This window comes from Ursus maritimus, unplaced genomic scaffold (genome assembly GCF_017311325.1).
Source record: "Ursus maritimus isolate PB19 unplaced genomic scaffold, ASM1731132v1 scaffold_20, whole genome shotgun sequence".
Lineage (NCBI taxonomy): Eukaryota > Metazoa > Chordata > Mammalia > Carnivora > Ursidae > Ursus > Ursus maritimus.
The window spans coordinates 20429645-20447719 of NW_024424453.1; the positions used below are offsets into that span (position 1 = coordinate 20429645).

Below are 18075 nucleotides of genomic sequence, written 5' to 3' on the forward strand. Positions count from 1 at the left end.
TCAGACATAGGGAATTTTGCTTCTGCTGGACTGTAAGTCCTGGACAGAAAGGGGGATATTCAGCCTGACACGTGTTCACTGTTAAAGGTGGCATGGGAGCCTGGGGCTTCTCATGAGAGCTGATAGCACCTGGGATAAGACACTGGATAAGTGCAGGGGCACCTGGGTGACTCAGTCACTTAAGCGTCTGCCCTCGGCTCAGGTCATGATCCCAGAGTCCTGGGATCGAGCCCCACGTCAGGCTCCCTGCTCAGCGGGAGACTGCTTCTCCTTTTCCAGCCCGCTTGTGCTCTCTCTCACTACCTCTGTCACCATCTGTCTCTCTATTGCAGATAAATGAATAAAATCATTAAAAAAAAAAGAATTGGATAAATTCAGTCTTGGTGCATTAAAGAAAAATAATGGTAGGAGTGGTTGTGAGAAGTTGTGCGAAGGGAAAGGAGAGGTGTCTTGTGTTTTTTTCCTGATCACTGTTTAATATGAGGACTTCTTCTTGATCTTTGAGCATGGGGATGGAGGCTGAATGGAGGTTCACTCCTAATCTGACCTCTGTTGTTAAAGGGGCAAACCCACGCCAAAAGTGCTGGGTCCTCCCTGGCCCAGAAACTGGGGGTGACTCATTGCCCATGATGATGGCGGGTAGGAAGTTTAGGGGAGTTATGCCCCACTCTCCTACTTGGCTACCACACCTCAAGTTCAATAGTACTACTGTTTTAATCAAACACAAGACAAGATCTGGAGGATAAGGTCCAATTCAGGTCCAATTTTAAACTCTTAGTGCAGGAAGATCTGACAGCATTCCATCTCAAGAGTCATTTGGGAGGAGAAGATGGCCTCTAACTATATACCAGGATATAGTAGAAAAATAGACACCTGTCTAGGTGGCCCTTTGTCTAGAAAAAAAGGACACAGGAGTGACAGGGTGGTTCAGTCGGTTAAGCATCCAACTACTGATTTCAGCTCACGTCATGATCTCAGGGTTGTGAGATCGAGCCCCACATCGGGCTCCATGCTGGCATTGGAGCCTTCTTAAGGTTCTCTCTTTCCTTCTGCCCCTCCCCACTCACTCACACCCTCTCTCTATCGAAAGAAAGAAAGAAAGAAAGAAAGAAAGAAAGAAAGAAAGAAAGAAAGAGGACATAGCATTGCTTGGCTTGATTTTTGATTTTTTAGTGTACCAGAAATATATTCCTATCACCCCCAATCCTCATCCTGCAACACACAACCACGCTCCTACACTTCTACACATGGAAAACTAACCTGGAAAAATCACACATAACGATTCAAAAACAGCTAAGGTCACCCAAAAACTTACATTTAAGTTATTATATGATCTCTCGTCCAAAAATAGTATAAAATGTGATTTTTTAAAAACTGAGTTATAATAGATTCATACTGGGAGCCTTTGGCCCTTTGCCTCGGCTGTCAGAGGACATTAGTGTCGATCTAAGGACATGGCTATCACTCAGTATGGTTGATGCACGTGGGATTGCTTTAGACCCACACATTTCTTCAGACGACTAGACTAGTTACCTCACTCATGCATATAGCCTGCCAAAATCACCCTCTGTTTTATAGATTCCAGAAATCTCCCCAGCTGGGAGCAAGGAATTTCATCCAGTTTGAATTTCTTTTAGAGTAGTGTGTCACAAACTCCCAGTGTTGGCAAAGGTGTGGTGAAATACCCATCCCCCAACATCACAGAAAGTCTAAAATCATTTTTGGAAAGAAAGTTGGCAATACGTAACACATGAGCTTTAAAATGTTTATGTTCTTTGACCCAATGATACCATATCTGAGAATAATCCAAAACTGATTTAAAAGAACGAAAACAGAAATATCATGCATGGTGATATTCATTACGGCGTCACTGAGAATAGAAAAAGGTAGAAACAACCCCAGTTTCTAACAACAGGGTCTTGGCAAACTACAGTAAGTGATTGTTTGTAGCCATTGAAGTTTTATTTTCTAAAAGGTGATAACTTGGGAAGCTAGGTCCATCTGGTGCTGCCTTCCAGGAATCTGACGCCGCAGCAGAGGGACCAAGTGGCAGCAAAGGCTGGAGCTGCCGGCTTCTGGGTGGGGAGCCCGGCCAGATTGCCCCCCGCGGGACCCCTGCTTTTCCCTGCCCTGCTGATTCCCACATCTGGCTTGCCAGCTGCACTGTCAGTTCCCTGAGATTCCATAGCTTCCACTGAATTCCTTTTCGGTTAACTTAGCTAGAGATGTTCTCTGTTGTTCGTGCCAAAGGACATTGACACATCTAAATAACCCATTAATCAGATCATCAGATTCTGAACAATAGTTGCCCAATCACAGCTTGCAAGTGTTTTCCAGAGTCTGATCAGCGGAGCTTTAGCCTTCTGAGATCAGAACAGTTGGAAAATAAGATATAATGCCTCCTGCTTGGGGGTACGGAGTACATAGTCTCGGTACTTTCTGAGAAGCACTGCTGAAAAAGCCGATTAGCCCAGTGCCTCCCAATTTACTCTTTTTTCCTAAGTAACACCTAGTAACACCCTGCCGCGAGTGCAGGAGCGGCAGCGGGGTGGGTGGCCGCGCGGACTGTACGAAAGCAAGCTCATGCAGTCCTCAGGACCTACAGCTTCCTCGTCTCCCAGCCCCAGAGCTCCAGGGGTGCTATGTCCTGATCTAGCTGGGTCCGTTTAAGGGAGGCCAAGCGATGTTAATCTTAGGGTGAATGCTTAGCCTCTGTTGAGGGAAAAGAAATCACAGGATCCAAGAAAATGATGAGAGGAGAGGTTGAATTATTTATCAGGGAGCTGCTGCTTGCTTGGGGCAATGCTGGATACTTATCACTTATGAGACCATTTAATCTTCACAGTCAAGAACCTCCTAACTGGTTTCCCGGCTTCTCCCCTTGCTCCTCTCCCATTCTCTCTGCACAGGGACCAGAGTGAACTTCCGAAACTACATCGGGTCACTCCCTTGCTTAAACCGTCAAGTTCTACTGAACGTCATTTCATGCCACAACTTCCTTTCCTCACTGCCCTCAAGCCATACTAACTGCTTTCCTCAACTGCTTTTCCTTTCCAACACCGCCCCCCCAACCCCCCCCCCCCATCAAAGTTCCATACTGGCAGCTCCCTTGGCACGGAGCACTCGGTGCCCTGTCTTCCCGTAGCTAGCTCCACCTTATCGCTCAGGCCTCAGCTCAAACTTCGGCACCACTGAGAGGCCCTCTTTGACTACCTTGTCTGTAAGAGTACCTCTCCCCCACTTTCTGTCTCACCACCGTGTTGTTTTTCAGTACATTTTACCATCTGAAATTATCTTGATTTTTTTGGTCTGATGCCTCCTGCTAGTACGTAAATTCCAAAAGACCTTGTCTGTCCTATTCATTACCATAGATTACTGGTGCCTAGAACAGTGCCTGGTGCACCGTAAATGCTCAGCTCGTTGATGACCTGTGTGAAGTGGCAGGCACGCTCATGCTGCAGATGGAAATGGGCCCCAGATGCCTCGGTTAAGATCTTGACCAAGGCCGCACAGCTGGAAAGTGATCAGAGCCCATGCTTTGTGATGGGGCAAGGCTGAAGGGAGTCTTTGGGTCTTTGGAGTCCGGCTATTATTTTGTGTGGTTGGCCAAGTCCTGCTGGGATGCAGAACACAAAGAGCTAGGTTTTCCAGGAAGCCCTGAGCTTCTGTAAACTTTCTGCCTGTCAAGCCCTGTAGGAACTAATCTAGATTTATTAAAGATGATCAAGGTCAGAAATTCATGTTCCACCCAAATATCCAAAGAGCTCTCTAGTCTTGGGTTTGACAACTGGACTCATTCATACAGGAGATTGTGGAAGTGATTACGTCTAATATTTCATGTCCTTGCCCCAGTCTTTCTTCTTGCATTGGGCAGTGTTTTGGTCAAAGGTAAGGATCTGTACAAATTGATCAGCAAGAAGTATCACTTCAGCCAAAAATCCGGTATTTTATCATACCTTGTTGTCTGCAACACATTCTGCAAGGAAAGAACTAAAAGCTTGAGAGAAAGTAGGAAGGAAACAAAAAGCACAAGTCAACGAGGGGAGGTAAGGAGGGCAGGACAAGTCCTCTATTTCTGCCAAAAGCACATTAGAGTCTCCTCCATTTTCATCAAAAGGGTCTGTTTCAACAGAGGTAGACCATCTTCCACAGACACAGGAAGCTTCGCAAGGTCCTCAAGGTCTTTGGACCCCCGATGGGTGCGTGTAAGGACACATCAAGAGAAACTGACAAAAGGCCAAAGTCAAGGATAAAGAGGTGTAGGCATTAGTGTACTCAGGCACTAAAAATAAACGGAAAGATTTTTTTCCTATAACCCAAGTTATATAAGGACAGATGAGGTACAAAGAAAGCTATGAGGAGGTGGTGAGCTGTGTAGCTAAGAATTCCACTGTGATAGGCTACTGCAGTTGGAGAGAATCATTTAAACTCTTCACTGGGTAGGACAATCATCAGTGTACGTACCAGGATTAATCATGAAGAATATTACAAGATAGGCTGCTCTAGACACACTAAACAGATCTAGATAGTGGAATTCTGCACCGTATCACAAACGGTATTATAAGCTCTGAAATAGACAGCAGGGAGAGAGCCTTTCTCAGCACCAAACCTCTCTCATTCTTCATACATTGTTAATCATGGTTTTATTATATAAGAGGCAAAGTAAAGAATACACTAGATTTCATTACAAAATACATGCAAATAAAGAATATTCTCAGAGGTTTTGACAATTTCCATGTGAGTCAGGATAACAAACAAGTTAACAGATCATTCCCTGCTTAAAGACTTAACATATACTTGCTACTTGAGTAAAATAAATCATGCTTTTAGGGCAATCAGTTCAGAATTAAACCATATTTTTAGAGGTTGATGCCTCTGAAGTACTTGATGAGCGATATTTCTGCTTGGTGGCACTTACACATATATAGTATCTGGCACAGAGTTGGACACGCTGCAGATTTTTCTGGGGAGGACACATTCTTAAAATAAGATGGGATATATCAGAAGTGGTGGAAAAGCACCCTACGAAATAAAACCCAAGGGTACACATAATACATGATCTTTTTTTTTTTTTTTAAGATTTTATTTATTTATTTGACAGAGAGACAGCCAGCGAGAGAGGGAACACAGAAGGGGAGTGAGAGAGGAAGAAGGAGGCTCCCAGCGGAGGAGCCCGATGTGGGACTCGATCCCCGAATGCCGGGATCACGCCCTGAGCCGAAGGCAGACACTTTGACGACTGCGCTACCCAGGCGCCCCACATAATACGTGATCTTGAGAGTTGAAATTCACATTAGCTGAATGTTATGGTTGGAGAATATAAAAATAAAAAAATCCAATTAGAACACCTCTTGAGTTTTGACCTCGTTACACCCTGTGAGGGAGGCTTATATTAGACTCAAACAGTTTACTTTTCCAGAAGTAAGTGAACAGTTCGACAGATCCTTTAATAAAAAGTCAGCATGGCCCAAAACCATCCGAAACACAGTTTCCTAAATGCTCTTAATAACTGCTCACACCTAATAGCTATTGCAATGCGATAAAACAAAATATGCTGAAACAAGAAAAATCATCTAATAGCACTTCATGTAATAAGACTAGCTGCTGAGGTAGCCAATGTATACTGAGGTGCTTATCCTCTTCAATTTCAACGCTTCAGCTTTGTGGAGGACCAAATAGTGCTTTGAATCAAAGTTCTGCTTTTCCAGATTCATGTTTGTGCAGTTGCAAGAACTCCAAAGAGTTTTACAAGTGTTCTGAGGACATTACTACAAAGCCATTATTTTTTAGCAGAATTTAAAGTATAATTTCCTTTTCAAATTTTATGGTTTCAGCTCTCCCGTCTTGTTTAGGTTACATTACTTATTTCTACATAATCTGAAAATACCAACTGTAACACGCAAATATACACCAATCACAAGAGTTCAAGTCCACTCACATCACTAACCCTCTTCTTCGTCTTCTCTCGGGATACTGTTCTCTGCCCACTCATTTTGTGAGAATTCCCACATGGCTGCTCAGTTCTGGTAATTTGATTTGTTATTTTTATATTTTTTACTTTGAACTTGGGCAGAAAATCCAGTGCTTCATCGTATTTCGTACCATTCTCCAGGCTCCTTCCCCATATACCCTATTTAAGTTGTTCACACTTAGCTTTTCCTTTACGGGCTTCCTTTCAGAAACCTTGATCATGGAGTTAGTTCTACGATAATAAATGACAACTAGGATTTTTAAAAACCTAGTTAATAAAAAAATTTTTCTTAAAGGAGATTAACAATTAAATGTCATGAACGACTGGGACAGCAGAATATGTGCTGACACTCAGTGTGCAAAAAACCAACATATCCCAAATGTGAGTTTATAAATTCTATTACAATGCTATAGAATTGTTGTATTACTATTTTAGTTAAAAGGTGTTCCCATCATTAGCTTTCAGGAATACTGTTATTAATTTTAAATACCACTGTGTGACAACTATGTGTCAGTGATTTACATGTGATTTCACTCTTATGATGAACACCCAAGGTTATTACCCATTTTATAAGTGAGAAAATCAGATTCTGAAACATGACACAGCTAGCAGTGGGGAAGAGCTGGTATTCCGATCCAAACAGGACTCCACAGCCCAGGTTCTTCCTCTCCTTCCACATTAGGCCATGCCACATCTCAATTCAAAATCAAAAAGCATATATGCAACTAATGAATCACTGAACGTTTAAAAAAAAAAAAAAGCAAGTTTCTTAGGCTGAACAGTTTGAAGGTCTGTGTTTTCTTAGGGTAAAAGAAAAGAAATGAGAATGGGACTTTTCTTCTTTTCTTTGTGGCAAATGAGTATCTAATCCAAATACTACATTTACTAAATGCCAAAGTTTTAGTTTCATCAGACAAAAAAAAAAAAAAGCATGAGTATGGTCATTAATATTAATACAATTTCAAAATCACATAGCTTGCTTTCAAAGTATACTTTGTACCCTGTGCTATGAAATGTTGACATGAAATTATACATAACCATTAAAAGAGGACACAGCATAAAAAGTGATAAAAATGGTAAAGAAAGTGGTGTGGAGTAGCTGGCATATATACTTGGTATTACTTTGTTTTCTCTTGAAGTTTTTACTCAAAATAGAAAATGCTAATGTGCCATTTGGGGAAAATCCTTTTCAAATTCCGTAAGGAAACAGAGAAACTTTAAAGTAGGTTTTAAAAAAAGAACCAATGCACATGCTACCACATGGATGAACCTTGAGGACATTATGCTAAGTGAATTATGCCAGTCACAAAAAGACAAATATTGTATGAGTCCACTTGTTTATCTGGAATAGTCAAATTCCCAGAAATAAAAAGTAAAATAGTTGCGGGGTGGGGAGATGAGGAGTTGCTTAATTGTTTTAGTTTCAATTTTGTAAAATGAAAAGTTCTGGAGACTGGTTGCCCAATGTGAACACACTTAACCCTACTGGATTATACACGTAAAAATGGCTAAGATGGTAAATTTTGTTATGGTAAATTTTTAATTTAATTTAAAATTTAAATATTTAATTTAAAAATTAAAAAATTTTAAATTTTAAAAGGAATCAATGGATTATTTTTAATGTAATAAACATATTGTGGTTATGTTACATTTTAAAAACACTTGGAGATACATACATACAAGTTGATAGATATTTGGGATGTTCGTTCTACTTTTTTTTGTATGTTTGAAATCTTCCCCAATGAAATAAAATGGAATAACCCTTTGAAAAAGGGGGAACCAATAAAATTTCCTAATCAAGAGAATTATCTATCATGAAAATATTTTATTAGAGTTTAAACATATAAAATGTAACCTCTTAGCTACAACTGATAAATGAGACACATCACTTATTTCACTTGAGAGAAAGCTGCTGAAAACCAGACATGGTTTACTGGGCTTGCATTAGAAAAACTACATGGAGAAAATTACATGAACAGGCTAAAGTTTGCTATGAAAACAACGTATTTTATTAAAGTAATTAAAAGTCAAAAAACAACAACAAAAGGGAAATTCCACAACCTTTGCAACTATATAATCTTTATGTAGAAAAACTATAAAGTGACAGTCTGGAAAGCAGCTCCACAATAAACTTAATCCTTACATCAAGAGTAACTAAATTATGGAATCAGTTCACCCAAAAGAAATTGTCTTGCTGTAAAATATTTCAGCTGAGCTGATTTCAACTATATTATTCTCATTCCTGAAAAATTGTCTTTCCTGATATTTCAAATCACCAGAGATGTAACGTACAAGAGCCTGTTGAAGTAAAAGGATAAAACAAATACTCCAAGCACAATTACATGTGAAAATGAATGAGGGCATTTTATCTATAGAGCTACAAAACTATATAAATAACCAATTATACACATAATCCATTTACACCGAAGCTCCATGAGGTGGTACTGAATAAACACTGAGGCGTTGAATTTTCAACAATGGAACACGGCTCACTCTGAACAGCAGCACATTCCCACCTTTTAGTCTAGCATCACGACACTTCCCCTGGGCTCTGCATTCGTGGATTACCTAAGTCCTGGGAAGTTGGTAACAAAAATGAAGAAAAAAAGCCAAAAGGGCAACAAATTAAATACCCCCTACAATCTAAAACCTGCATGTGAAATAGGAAGAAACCAAGCACTCTGAGTTTTTAGTCACGTGTTCTTTTAAACGTATACTAGTGTCTTCATTACTATCTGAACTGAATTTTCTGTAATTTGCTTTACCATGAAAGTATAAAAGGAAAACAAAAAAAAAGCTCTTATTTTGTAAATGTACAGTCTTAGAAAAGTGGTACTATTTATTTTTTAAAAACCAACCTTCTCTGTGAAGAAAACACACTGCTGTGGTCATCAGAACAGTTTTGAGTCACTTTGGCAATACAGGGATTTATTTGCTCTCATTTCTTAATAATCATAACGATAGGCTATTATCACGGCCACATAACTTTTCAGAATTTATGTGATCACAAAGGCAAATGTGCAGAGAACATGTCTAATAAATTAAACCATGATTGGAACTTCTTAAAAATATTTTCAAGACTATTAAAATTTGGGGAAAAAATACAGAAGTCATAAGCAAGTATTTCTTCTAAGATTCTTTAATTGGGATAAAAGTCTCAGGGTTACCTCACAGGAATGGTCTGCAATAAAGAAAAATTAGGTCAGTGTCTCGTAATTTCTGCAAACTTAAGCAGAAAAGCCAAGAACATTCTGAGCATCATAAAAGCATTCTTTTGGGTCAGGGCTTCTTGTTGTTTTAGTTCTTTAATCTCTAACTTTTCCACATGTTACAGTTCAGAAACGCCCATATGCTTAACTAATGGTAATAAGCAAATACAATGTCAAAGAAAAGATATACAAACATGATCCTTTTCAATCATAGGTCTCTCTTTGGTAAGAAACAGACCACCATTTATTTACTTTCTCTCAGTGGAGGAGAAGGAGATTAAATGGTATTAACCTGGTAAGAAATCCCTGTGTATAAATGTTAGGATAGAGGGTAGAGAGTTTAAGCCACGCCCTTTATGAGAAGAGTAGGTAACAGAGGATTTCCTCTTACTTGTAGCTATGGCAGAGCGCAATAACCATCTATTACAGAGCTGGAACAGGGTATTTCCTGTAACTAGCAAGTCACCGTATCTGAACATTTTAGTCAACCTGTAGAAATTCTGCTATCTAATGAAGAGTGTTCTTTAGATGCAAAACATGAATAATATGCTATTTTAAAAAAATGGTGAAGTATCTCCCTCCTTAGAATTCAGCAATTTCTGATCCTGTTAAACTTTCACAGAATCCATGAAGAATTCAACAGGCTTACTCTAGGTATTTTCTAAGTAAACTGGAAATAACCATTTGTAATTCCAGAAAAAAAAATCCAATACAATCTAATACACACATTAATAAACTTTACAGAATACATATTCTATCAACCTAAGCAATCCCCACCCACCCACCCATCCAAAAGGAAGCCAGTCTGATCCTCCACAAGATATTCGTTGTCACCTGGATTCACATTTAAAGAACCGCTAAATTCCGTGGCAGTAGGAAAAATACTACAAATAAGCACCCAAAACTGACCTAAGAATTTCTACTCACTCCTCCTTATTCAGGATATTCTTTTTTAAAGAGAGAGAAATAAGCATTCCTTGTAATTTGACTACAAAAATCATTACCTGCCCAATTATTTCTATACTAGATACCAGCTAATGACGGAATGCCCAGATCACCAGGAACTCAACATTATCATTTTTGCAAAGAAAGGTAATATATAAAATTCCCTCCCCCCAGGCAATGACCAGGGGAGAAAAAACACGTTACCTTAAAAATGGCTATCTCTGTAGGTTTTTAAAAACCTTTAAAAATGGCTGTATCTGTAGGTTTTTAAAAACCAGCACCAAATGTTCATTTTTAATTATTCTGCAAAACATTTAGGAATTAACATTCCCGAACATTATGGACAAACAAAAGAGTGAACGATAAGGGAGTAACTTTCAAGCAACACTGCATGTTGCTAAGAACCATTAAGTCAAATAATCGGACTGGCTCATTTGTAAAGCTGCTGTAGGTCTGCCCAGTTTGGAAACAGCACACCTCACTGTCAGCTGATATACCTACTCCCCAAAGCATCTGTACAATCCGTACAGCTTATTTTATAACAAGGCAACATTAAATAAAACAACCTGAAAATACAGTTTTAAAAAAGGTAACTCAATCCATTAGAATGGTTTTCTATGCTATTAAGGGGGGAAAAAAAACAACCATCAAACCACTGCATAAAGTATCCAGAAAAACTGAAAGATTCACAAATAGTAGTAGTGTCAGTTCAAGTCTACATAACCCTTTATTACATTATATTGATAGCAATATTATGATCAACATTATACAAGTTTTCTTATTTCTTCCTCATACTGCAGCAATTTTATTCCCATTGTATAACAGATTTTAACTCTGCAAATTGTTTAAATCAACTTTTTGCACCTTGAATTTACAAACCACTGGATGTTAAGTTCCTGAAAACTACTTTACTTTTAAGCTTTACTTAAAGCTAAACCTAAAACTCACTTCTTAAAAAAAAAAAAACCACCAAAAAACGAAAAACACTAAGGTGCTCTAAACAGAACTTTGTAGAAATATACTGATACCAGTGCTTGAAAGATAATCTACAGAGTGCTATAAAAGGGCAATTATCATACAAAAAACTTCTATGGCCAACTCTTGTTAGAAAATTTATTTTATAAATAAACTTCTTTCACGATCGAAGATGAAATCGAAAGATGGAGATTTAATTTTTCCCTAAAAGTAAGTAATTGCTCAGAACATAGGCTGAGTACACTAAAATCATATTGCTTCTTTGATAAAAGATAAAATATTTTAGCCAGGCATTCTGTTAACAAAAAAGACCATGCCACCTTTCCCTAGTCTTTTGATCTCTGGGTACTAGTATTACCCAAGGTAACGTCATCGAAGAAGTTGGTTGGCACACCTACCAAATAGGAGTCTCAGGTCCCTTAATTTTGATGGTCATCTTAGTAAATATAAAACGTTAGCTACTTGAACAATGGAGCTTATAAAGTGCATTAAGTATAAGAAACACAACAGAAGTGCTAAACTCACTTAGTAGGACTTTAAGGGACTTGATGTCACCAATAGGGCAAAAAAACAACATTATAGTTTTCTGTTCATATTTTATTTGAAATCTAATCCAAATTGTCAAAGCTACAAAAGGGGGGAAGACATCTGCATTATTTTTGCTAAGTCACAACATCCTAAAACAAAATACTACTACTGCCAGCAGATCCAGTATACACATTTCTGATGAAATTCATTAGCACAATAAAAATCTCATCTTGAGAAACAGCCACAACGAAAGTAATTTATACAATATAAAACAATGACAGGTCTACAGATGCAGTTACTCATGAGTTTACACATGCATTCACAAACAAATAAACAAAAAATCCAGGAATGCTCTTTCATTTGATTTTTTGTTGGTTTAAAAAAAAAAAAAACAGACCATTCAGGCACAAAACAAAATTGCATTTCCAATAAGTGACAGCATCTTAAAAATTTATGTCAGTGTTTGTTTTTCTTTGACTTTTTATGAGACCTGTGTGGAGATCGGGACTGGGATCTGGATTTCTTCCCTGACTTTTTAGGGGATCTAGACCGTGATCGCCTAGACCTTTTAGGTGTCCTCGAACCAGATGGTGATCTGAGGAAACAAACAGAAACAATTTATCAAAGTACTCATATGATCAAAATGGACCATCCTTCATTTATCTAAAATGATGTTTAACAGAGCACAATGAAAGTCAGAAATAAAAAAGACTGTAAACTTCCCAAATTTATACTTTGCCTACTTTACATACACACACACACACACACACACACACACACACACACATAAACACACACACTTTTGCACCTTCTGTGCACAGCTTCAATGATTATCAGTGGTGTGCTTGCTTAAAAAAGACTGATTCCTGAGCCCTACCACTGCTCTATCTAACCAAAATCCCAAGAAGTAAGAACTGGGAATTTGCATTTTTAACAAGCTCCCCAGGTTATTGATATTTCCCGAAGTCCGAACCTCTAAATCTACAAGATAAAGTCGAAAGATCATTCACAAAATTTTTAAAACATGACAGTGCTGCAGCCTATCTTCTTGAAGGAAAAAGCACCAACTACTGTATATCATTCAAGGGAACCATTTAAGACCCCGTAATTCCGTAAGCACGGTTCATGTGGATTACCAAAACAAATAAATACACTTTATATATCTGCAAGTGCCACTGAGAAAAGGAAAAACTTATCTTTTACAAAAATTTTACTAAATATGGTCACAAAAATAAATTTTTAGGATATAAAGCAGTTTCAGTTCTCAGGAAAATTCCACTATATAACACCAGATGAATAAAACATTTCTTAACCACTTTTCTGGAACTACAAGGAAAAAAAGTATATAACACACATTTACATTCCCCACTGAAGAATGGTATTTATTTCCACAAATCTCTACCCAAGAACTTGCTAATAAGATGCAGGGGCAGGAGGGAGGGGGTAATGCATTTTCCTTTCAGCCTTGACAAAAATCAAAGAATATTCTACAGAAACTGAAGAAAAGAATGAAAAGTAAAGCAGCTACTCCTAGTCCACAGAAAACACTGGATATAATGTTTAAAATTCTTGGCTGGTCTTTACTTGTTGGAAGCCTTCTTGTGCTTTAGTCATGAGGAGACTGGGGTGGGGAGGTGGGAAGGAATAATCTAAAATGAAAGTATACTTCTCTGGTTTTCTAAAGCCCTTTAAAAAATGGCTGCCAGCCAAATTATTTTGAAAAGCTGGTGAAATGACAAGGAAACTGGCATTTAAAATATTACCAAAAAAAAATAACTTGCATTTACCTTTTGGCCTTTTTGCTAACATCTCTAGGAGAATCTTTGTGAGAAGACCTGGATCGTGAGCTCTCTTTATGAGATCTTTCTGAACGCTCTGATCGCTCCGATTTGGGTGAAGGGGATTTCACTCGTCTACCACTGCTACTGCGAGATGGGCTAGGGGATGTGCTGTGTCGCCTCTTCCTATGGAACAAAGCCCCCAAAATATTCCATAAGTGAGCAAAGGATCAGGTATTCATTTTCTTTCTACTGAATTAGCTATTAATTCCTATCAGTTTACACTAACTTTATTTTCACTAACCTTGTTAATGTTATTTTCCAACAACATTCAAAGCCCTTTATAAAGAACAAGAAAGTCTTAAAGATAGGTTGATCAAAACAAAAACTGAATTCAACTAAACTGGATTTTCTTTTGCTGTAAGAGATTGGGACAATGGATAAAATTTCATTAAGGTCTCTGGTTAGATAACAGTATTTTTTCAATGTTAATCCTCCAATCTTGAAACTTTTATTGTGGTTATGTAAGAAAATGGGGCATCATGTTGGCAAGTTACTCTTAAATGGTTGGGAGGAGGGGAAAGGAAGGGGGGAAATTTAACAAAAGTAGAAATATTTCAACATTTGGAGAACGTGGGTGAAGGATATCTGGGAATTCTTTATACTATCTTTGCAACTTTTCTATAAATCTGAAAGTATATCAAAAGAATAAATACAAGTGGTAAATTTAGCATTTAACAAATTAGTATACCTATGTTATTTGTAATTATCTGTAGAGTATCTAAGCCAGAATTTTTTTACTTGCATTCCCTTGGATATGAGGAAAATCTCAGTTAACTAAAGCAGTTTTCTCTATTAAATGAGAGATTTAGGAACTTTGAAAGTAAAATAAAAAGTAAAAGAGAAATGATTTTGATTAGAATGAAGCCTTAAAGTGAGGAGTGAGTCCCTATGGCCTATGTACACAGACTCCTTTTAGACAGGATTGGGAGATTCAAGTTCACAAAGGCAGCAGCCTCAGCACAGAAGAAAAGCTTATACCAGAGGCAACAAGGAGGATGTAGCAAGCCTGTTTAGTTATTTAAACCTTAGGTCTGATACCTAATATGGTAACTGAATTCTTGCACTTAACTAAGGCTAAGGTACCATTTGAACCATGCAATGGGATGATGTCCCAATTAACTAAGCCACGTGCCAACTAACTGCTCCATTTCTCAGTTAATTCTGCCTCCTACAGGCAGGAGCCAAACATGTTCATCATGAAAAAATACTTTTCAAGTTTGCTGGCATCAGTGATAAAAACATTACAAAATGAAACATCATTCTAAAACTTTATTTATTTATTTTGGGGGGGGCACGTAGTAATGTCATTTATTTTTTATTTTCTTTATTATTATTATGTTCAGTTAGCCAACATAATAGTACATCACTAGTTTTTGATTTAGTGTTCAAAAAGCAGTACAGGCATTAAATGAGGAGTGCATACCTTTCTTTCCTTGTTGGAGTACATTCATCTTTTTCCTTCTTGTCTTTGGATCGAGATTCCAATTTTTCTTTATCCTTTTTATCTCTTTCTCGTTCTCTTTCTAATTCTTTCTCTTTCTCCTGTTTTATTTTTTTAAAGAAAGAATATTTAGTCATTAAAAAATATCAATCTGGGTTAATCTCATTTATACAATATTTTAATTACTTTTTAAATCACTACTGAAGGTATAATGCCGTTTTTTAAAAAATACCTACACTTCCAGAAAAACTAGCTATGTCTTCTACTTATCCCGAGTGATAATAGTAATACCAGTTACTGAGTTCCTACCATAGACCAAACAATTACTAAACAACTTTCCATATACATTTGTATGTAATACTTCAAAACACCCTTAGGAGTATTACTATTATCCTCATTCAAGAGATGAAAAATGAGACTCAGAAAGGTTAAGCCCATCTCCCAGTCACACTGGATGGTGAAGTCAGGACTTAAGTCCAAGCTCTACAGCCAGGGCTCTTAACTACTTCCTCTGTTCCTCTGCTAAAAAAAAAAAAACCGAAAAGCCAACAATACACTGGCCTTTCTATCTTAAACTACAATAAAATAGTCAGTAGCGATCTATAGCAAGTTGATTGAATCTAAAGAAAGCGCTCTCCAAAGCAACAGGCTGAAAAGGAAAAACAGTTATTCATAATAATCGTCCATCAGAAAATCTTATTAGTAACAAGTACCATTTTTATTGGAAATTTTACACCCTAATTTATAAAAGTACAAACTGACTACATGACTATACAATTATATAAACCAGAAAGATGACCTATCTGTTTATTCCCACTGCTACAGTCGCTACTTCTCACTTGAAATTATTTGTTCATAATGTAATTAGGGAGTGGCTACAGAAAATGAAACCACAAAGCCAACTTAGCTCTTCATTAACATGAATTTAATTTCCCTATGATTTGTATGCATCAAGAAAGCTATCTGGTAGCTCATAAAAAACCTAGACCGGACATTGCAAACAGAAATGTTCTGTAAACAACCAGATAGTAGGTATTTTCTGCTCTGTGGGCCACACACAGTCTCTGTCCCAGGATTCAACTCTGTCACAATAGTCCAAAAGCCACTATCGATAATACATAAGTGAAGGCACATGGCTATGTTCTAATAAGCTTACTTAAAATGAGGTGGTGGCCTGTGAGGTGATGAGTCTCCTGACCCTCGGTATATACCTTCAAGAAACACATCCTCCTCTCTAGTTACAATCATCGAATGCAAAGAGATTAAAATGATATTACATGCATTACAACCATCAGGACCGGTGAGGATCTCAAGGTGTAGTCTTCCATGCAGATCAAATACCTGCGACCAACTCCAAAGGGACTCATGGAGTACAGAAGATACATCTTTTTAAAAACCTCATTTTTCTTTTTTTTTTGAAATACAACATATAGAGTACAGATTTAAAAAGTTATGCGGAGGACACCGTCTTCCTCTAGTGATCTGTAGGATATATTTTCCTGATTGATAATTTCATAGGAATCAAACTAGTTAAAATACTTAAAATATTTTAAACAATTTAATCCGATAAAAGAGTAATAGCAGCTATTTTCTCGCAATCCTGCAAACTGGACTATCGACCTAGTTTCACGGAGAAAACCAGGCCTCAGTGACTTGCCTAGGATCACACAGCAAAGGGAGGCATCAGGAACGCACAGGTCTGTGCAGCACCAAAGCTATTTGACTATACTGCTGCTCCCATCATCAGTTCTACGCCATTAATAGCTTTAGTGATTCTCACCTCTGTTCTGGCTTGTTCTTATTTCTCTCTCTCTATATATATAACCTTTTCTGTAATGATAGTCAAGATATAAGTAAAAATTAATAGCAGTCCCAATAAAATTCCTGGGTTCTTTCAACAATTAACATGTGTTCTAAAATTCTCTGTATATTGCTACATATTTTTTACACATAAAGAATACAAGGCTTAGAATTCACTGATGAGGTATTCTACCATTTGGTGTCCTTCTTTGGAAACAATGGAAAAACAGTCCTAAATGAACTTCCCAAACTAACTTCATCTTTGTCTTTGTGCCACTTCTGAGGGTTGCTGGTGTTTTACAGTCACACATGTAGAAGCTTCTTAAGGTCTTCCAGTTTTGAAAGCACGCTTTTAGCAGATTTTCTAGTCCACGGGTAGTATATTCAGAATAAAATAGTGTGCTGTTGCCCTAAGACCCTTTTCCAAGTTGAAATAACTGCAAAACATCAAATTTCAAATATTCCTAATTGTCTACCAGTATTCAGCATTTACACATCAAAGGGTGTAATTTGAGACATACTTTTCTTTATGTATCCCAATATACCAATAATCTAGGTAGTCAAACAAATAACTTTGGAAAATGCATATTGTTAAATATACTTATTCCTTACTCGTTGAAGAAGTTTATCTCTGTAGTGCTCAACTTGCTCCTGAAAGCTCTGACCTGGTTTTTTAGGTCTTTTTCCAGATTCCAATTCATCCTGAAACTTCATAACTTTGAGCTGTGAAATAAGATTTTAAAAATAAATCTTTTCATCACTATAGTTTTTCAAGCAGTGCTTTGCTCCTTTAAAATTTTTTTTTCTTTGAAATAAGTGTGTAAAAAGGAAAAAAACAGAAACACAAAGTAGTAACTGCTTAGGACTCAGTCAAAATAGAACATCGACATAAAGCTCCCTTATCTGAATGCCACTTGTTAGACGAGCCCGACCGTGCAGAATTCAAGTGATCAGGAGTGGGCCCACATGCTCTCTGCACAGCCACATGAGAGGACTAAAAAACCCATGAACTATATAGTTCATGCCCTTAAGAAGCCACTTATTATCTCAACACAATGATAATGAATTTGCCATCTGCGTCCCCAAATGTGAAAGGCAAGGTTGCTAAATGCAACCTACTTCCAACAAGATGGGACAGCAGGCAGAACACAAGATAAATAACTAATTTTTTTTTTAAAGCAGCATTCTTTACAGTTCACGTCGGACCAAACACAGAGCTGCAGAATTTGAAGGTTTCACTCTATTTCCAGTAAGTGCAATCACTGAACATCAAAATACCAAGAAAAGGTTAAATCACAGTAGAAATATATTTAAGAGTATACTAATAAAAAAAGATTAGAAAAACTTCCAATTCCATTTCTTGTA

At 37.5% G+C, this 18075-nt stretch overlaps 1 protein-coding gene across 3 annotated transcripts in view; it reads right to left on the minus strand.

The window, feature by feature from the left end:
* Positions 1–7957: 7957 nt before the first annotated feature.
* LOC103681545 (U2 snRNP associated SURP domain containing) overlaps positions 7958–18075 on the minus strand; it is a 55528-nt gene continuing 45410 nt past the window's right edge. For all 3 annotated transcript variants that reach the window (XM_008711141.2, XM_040636710.1, XM_040636711.1), the window contains 4 exons: positions 17323–17433; positions 14893–15011; positions 13416–13592; positions 7958–12223 (listed from right to left, as the gene is read on the minus strand). In XM_008711141.2, the coding sequence (XP_008709363.2) occupies positions 12085–12223; positions 13416–13592; positions 14893–15011; positions 17323–17433 (546 nt within the window). In that variant the 3' untranslated portion in view covers positions 7958–12084. The remainder of the gene's footprint in view (positions 12224–13415; positions 13593–14892; positions 15012–17322; positions 17434–18075) is intronic.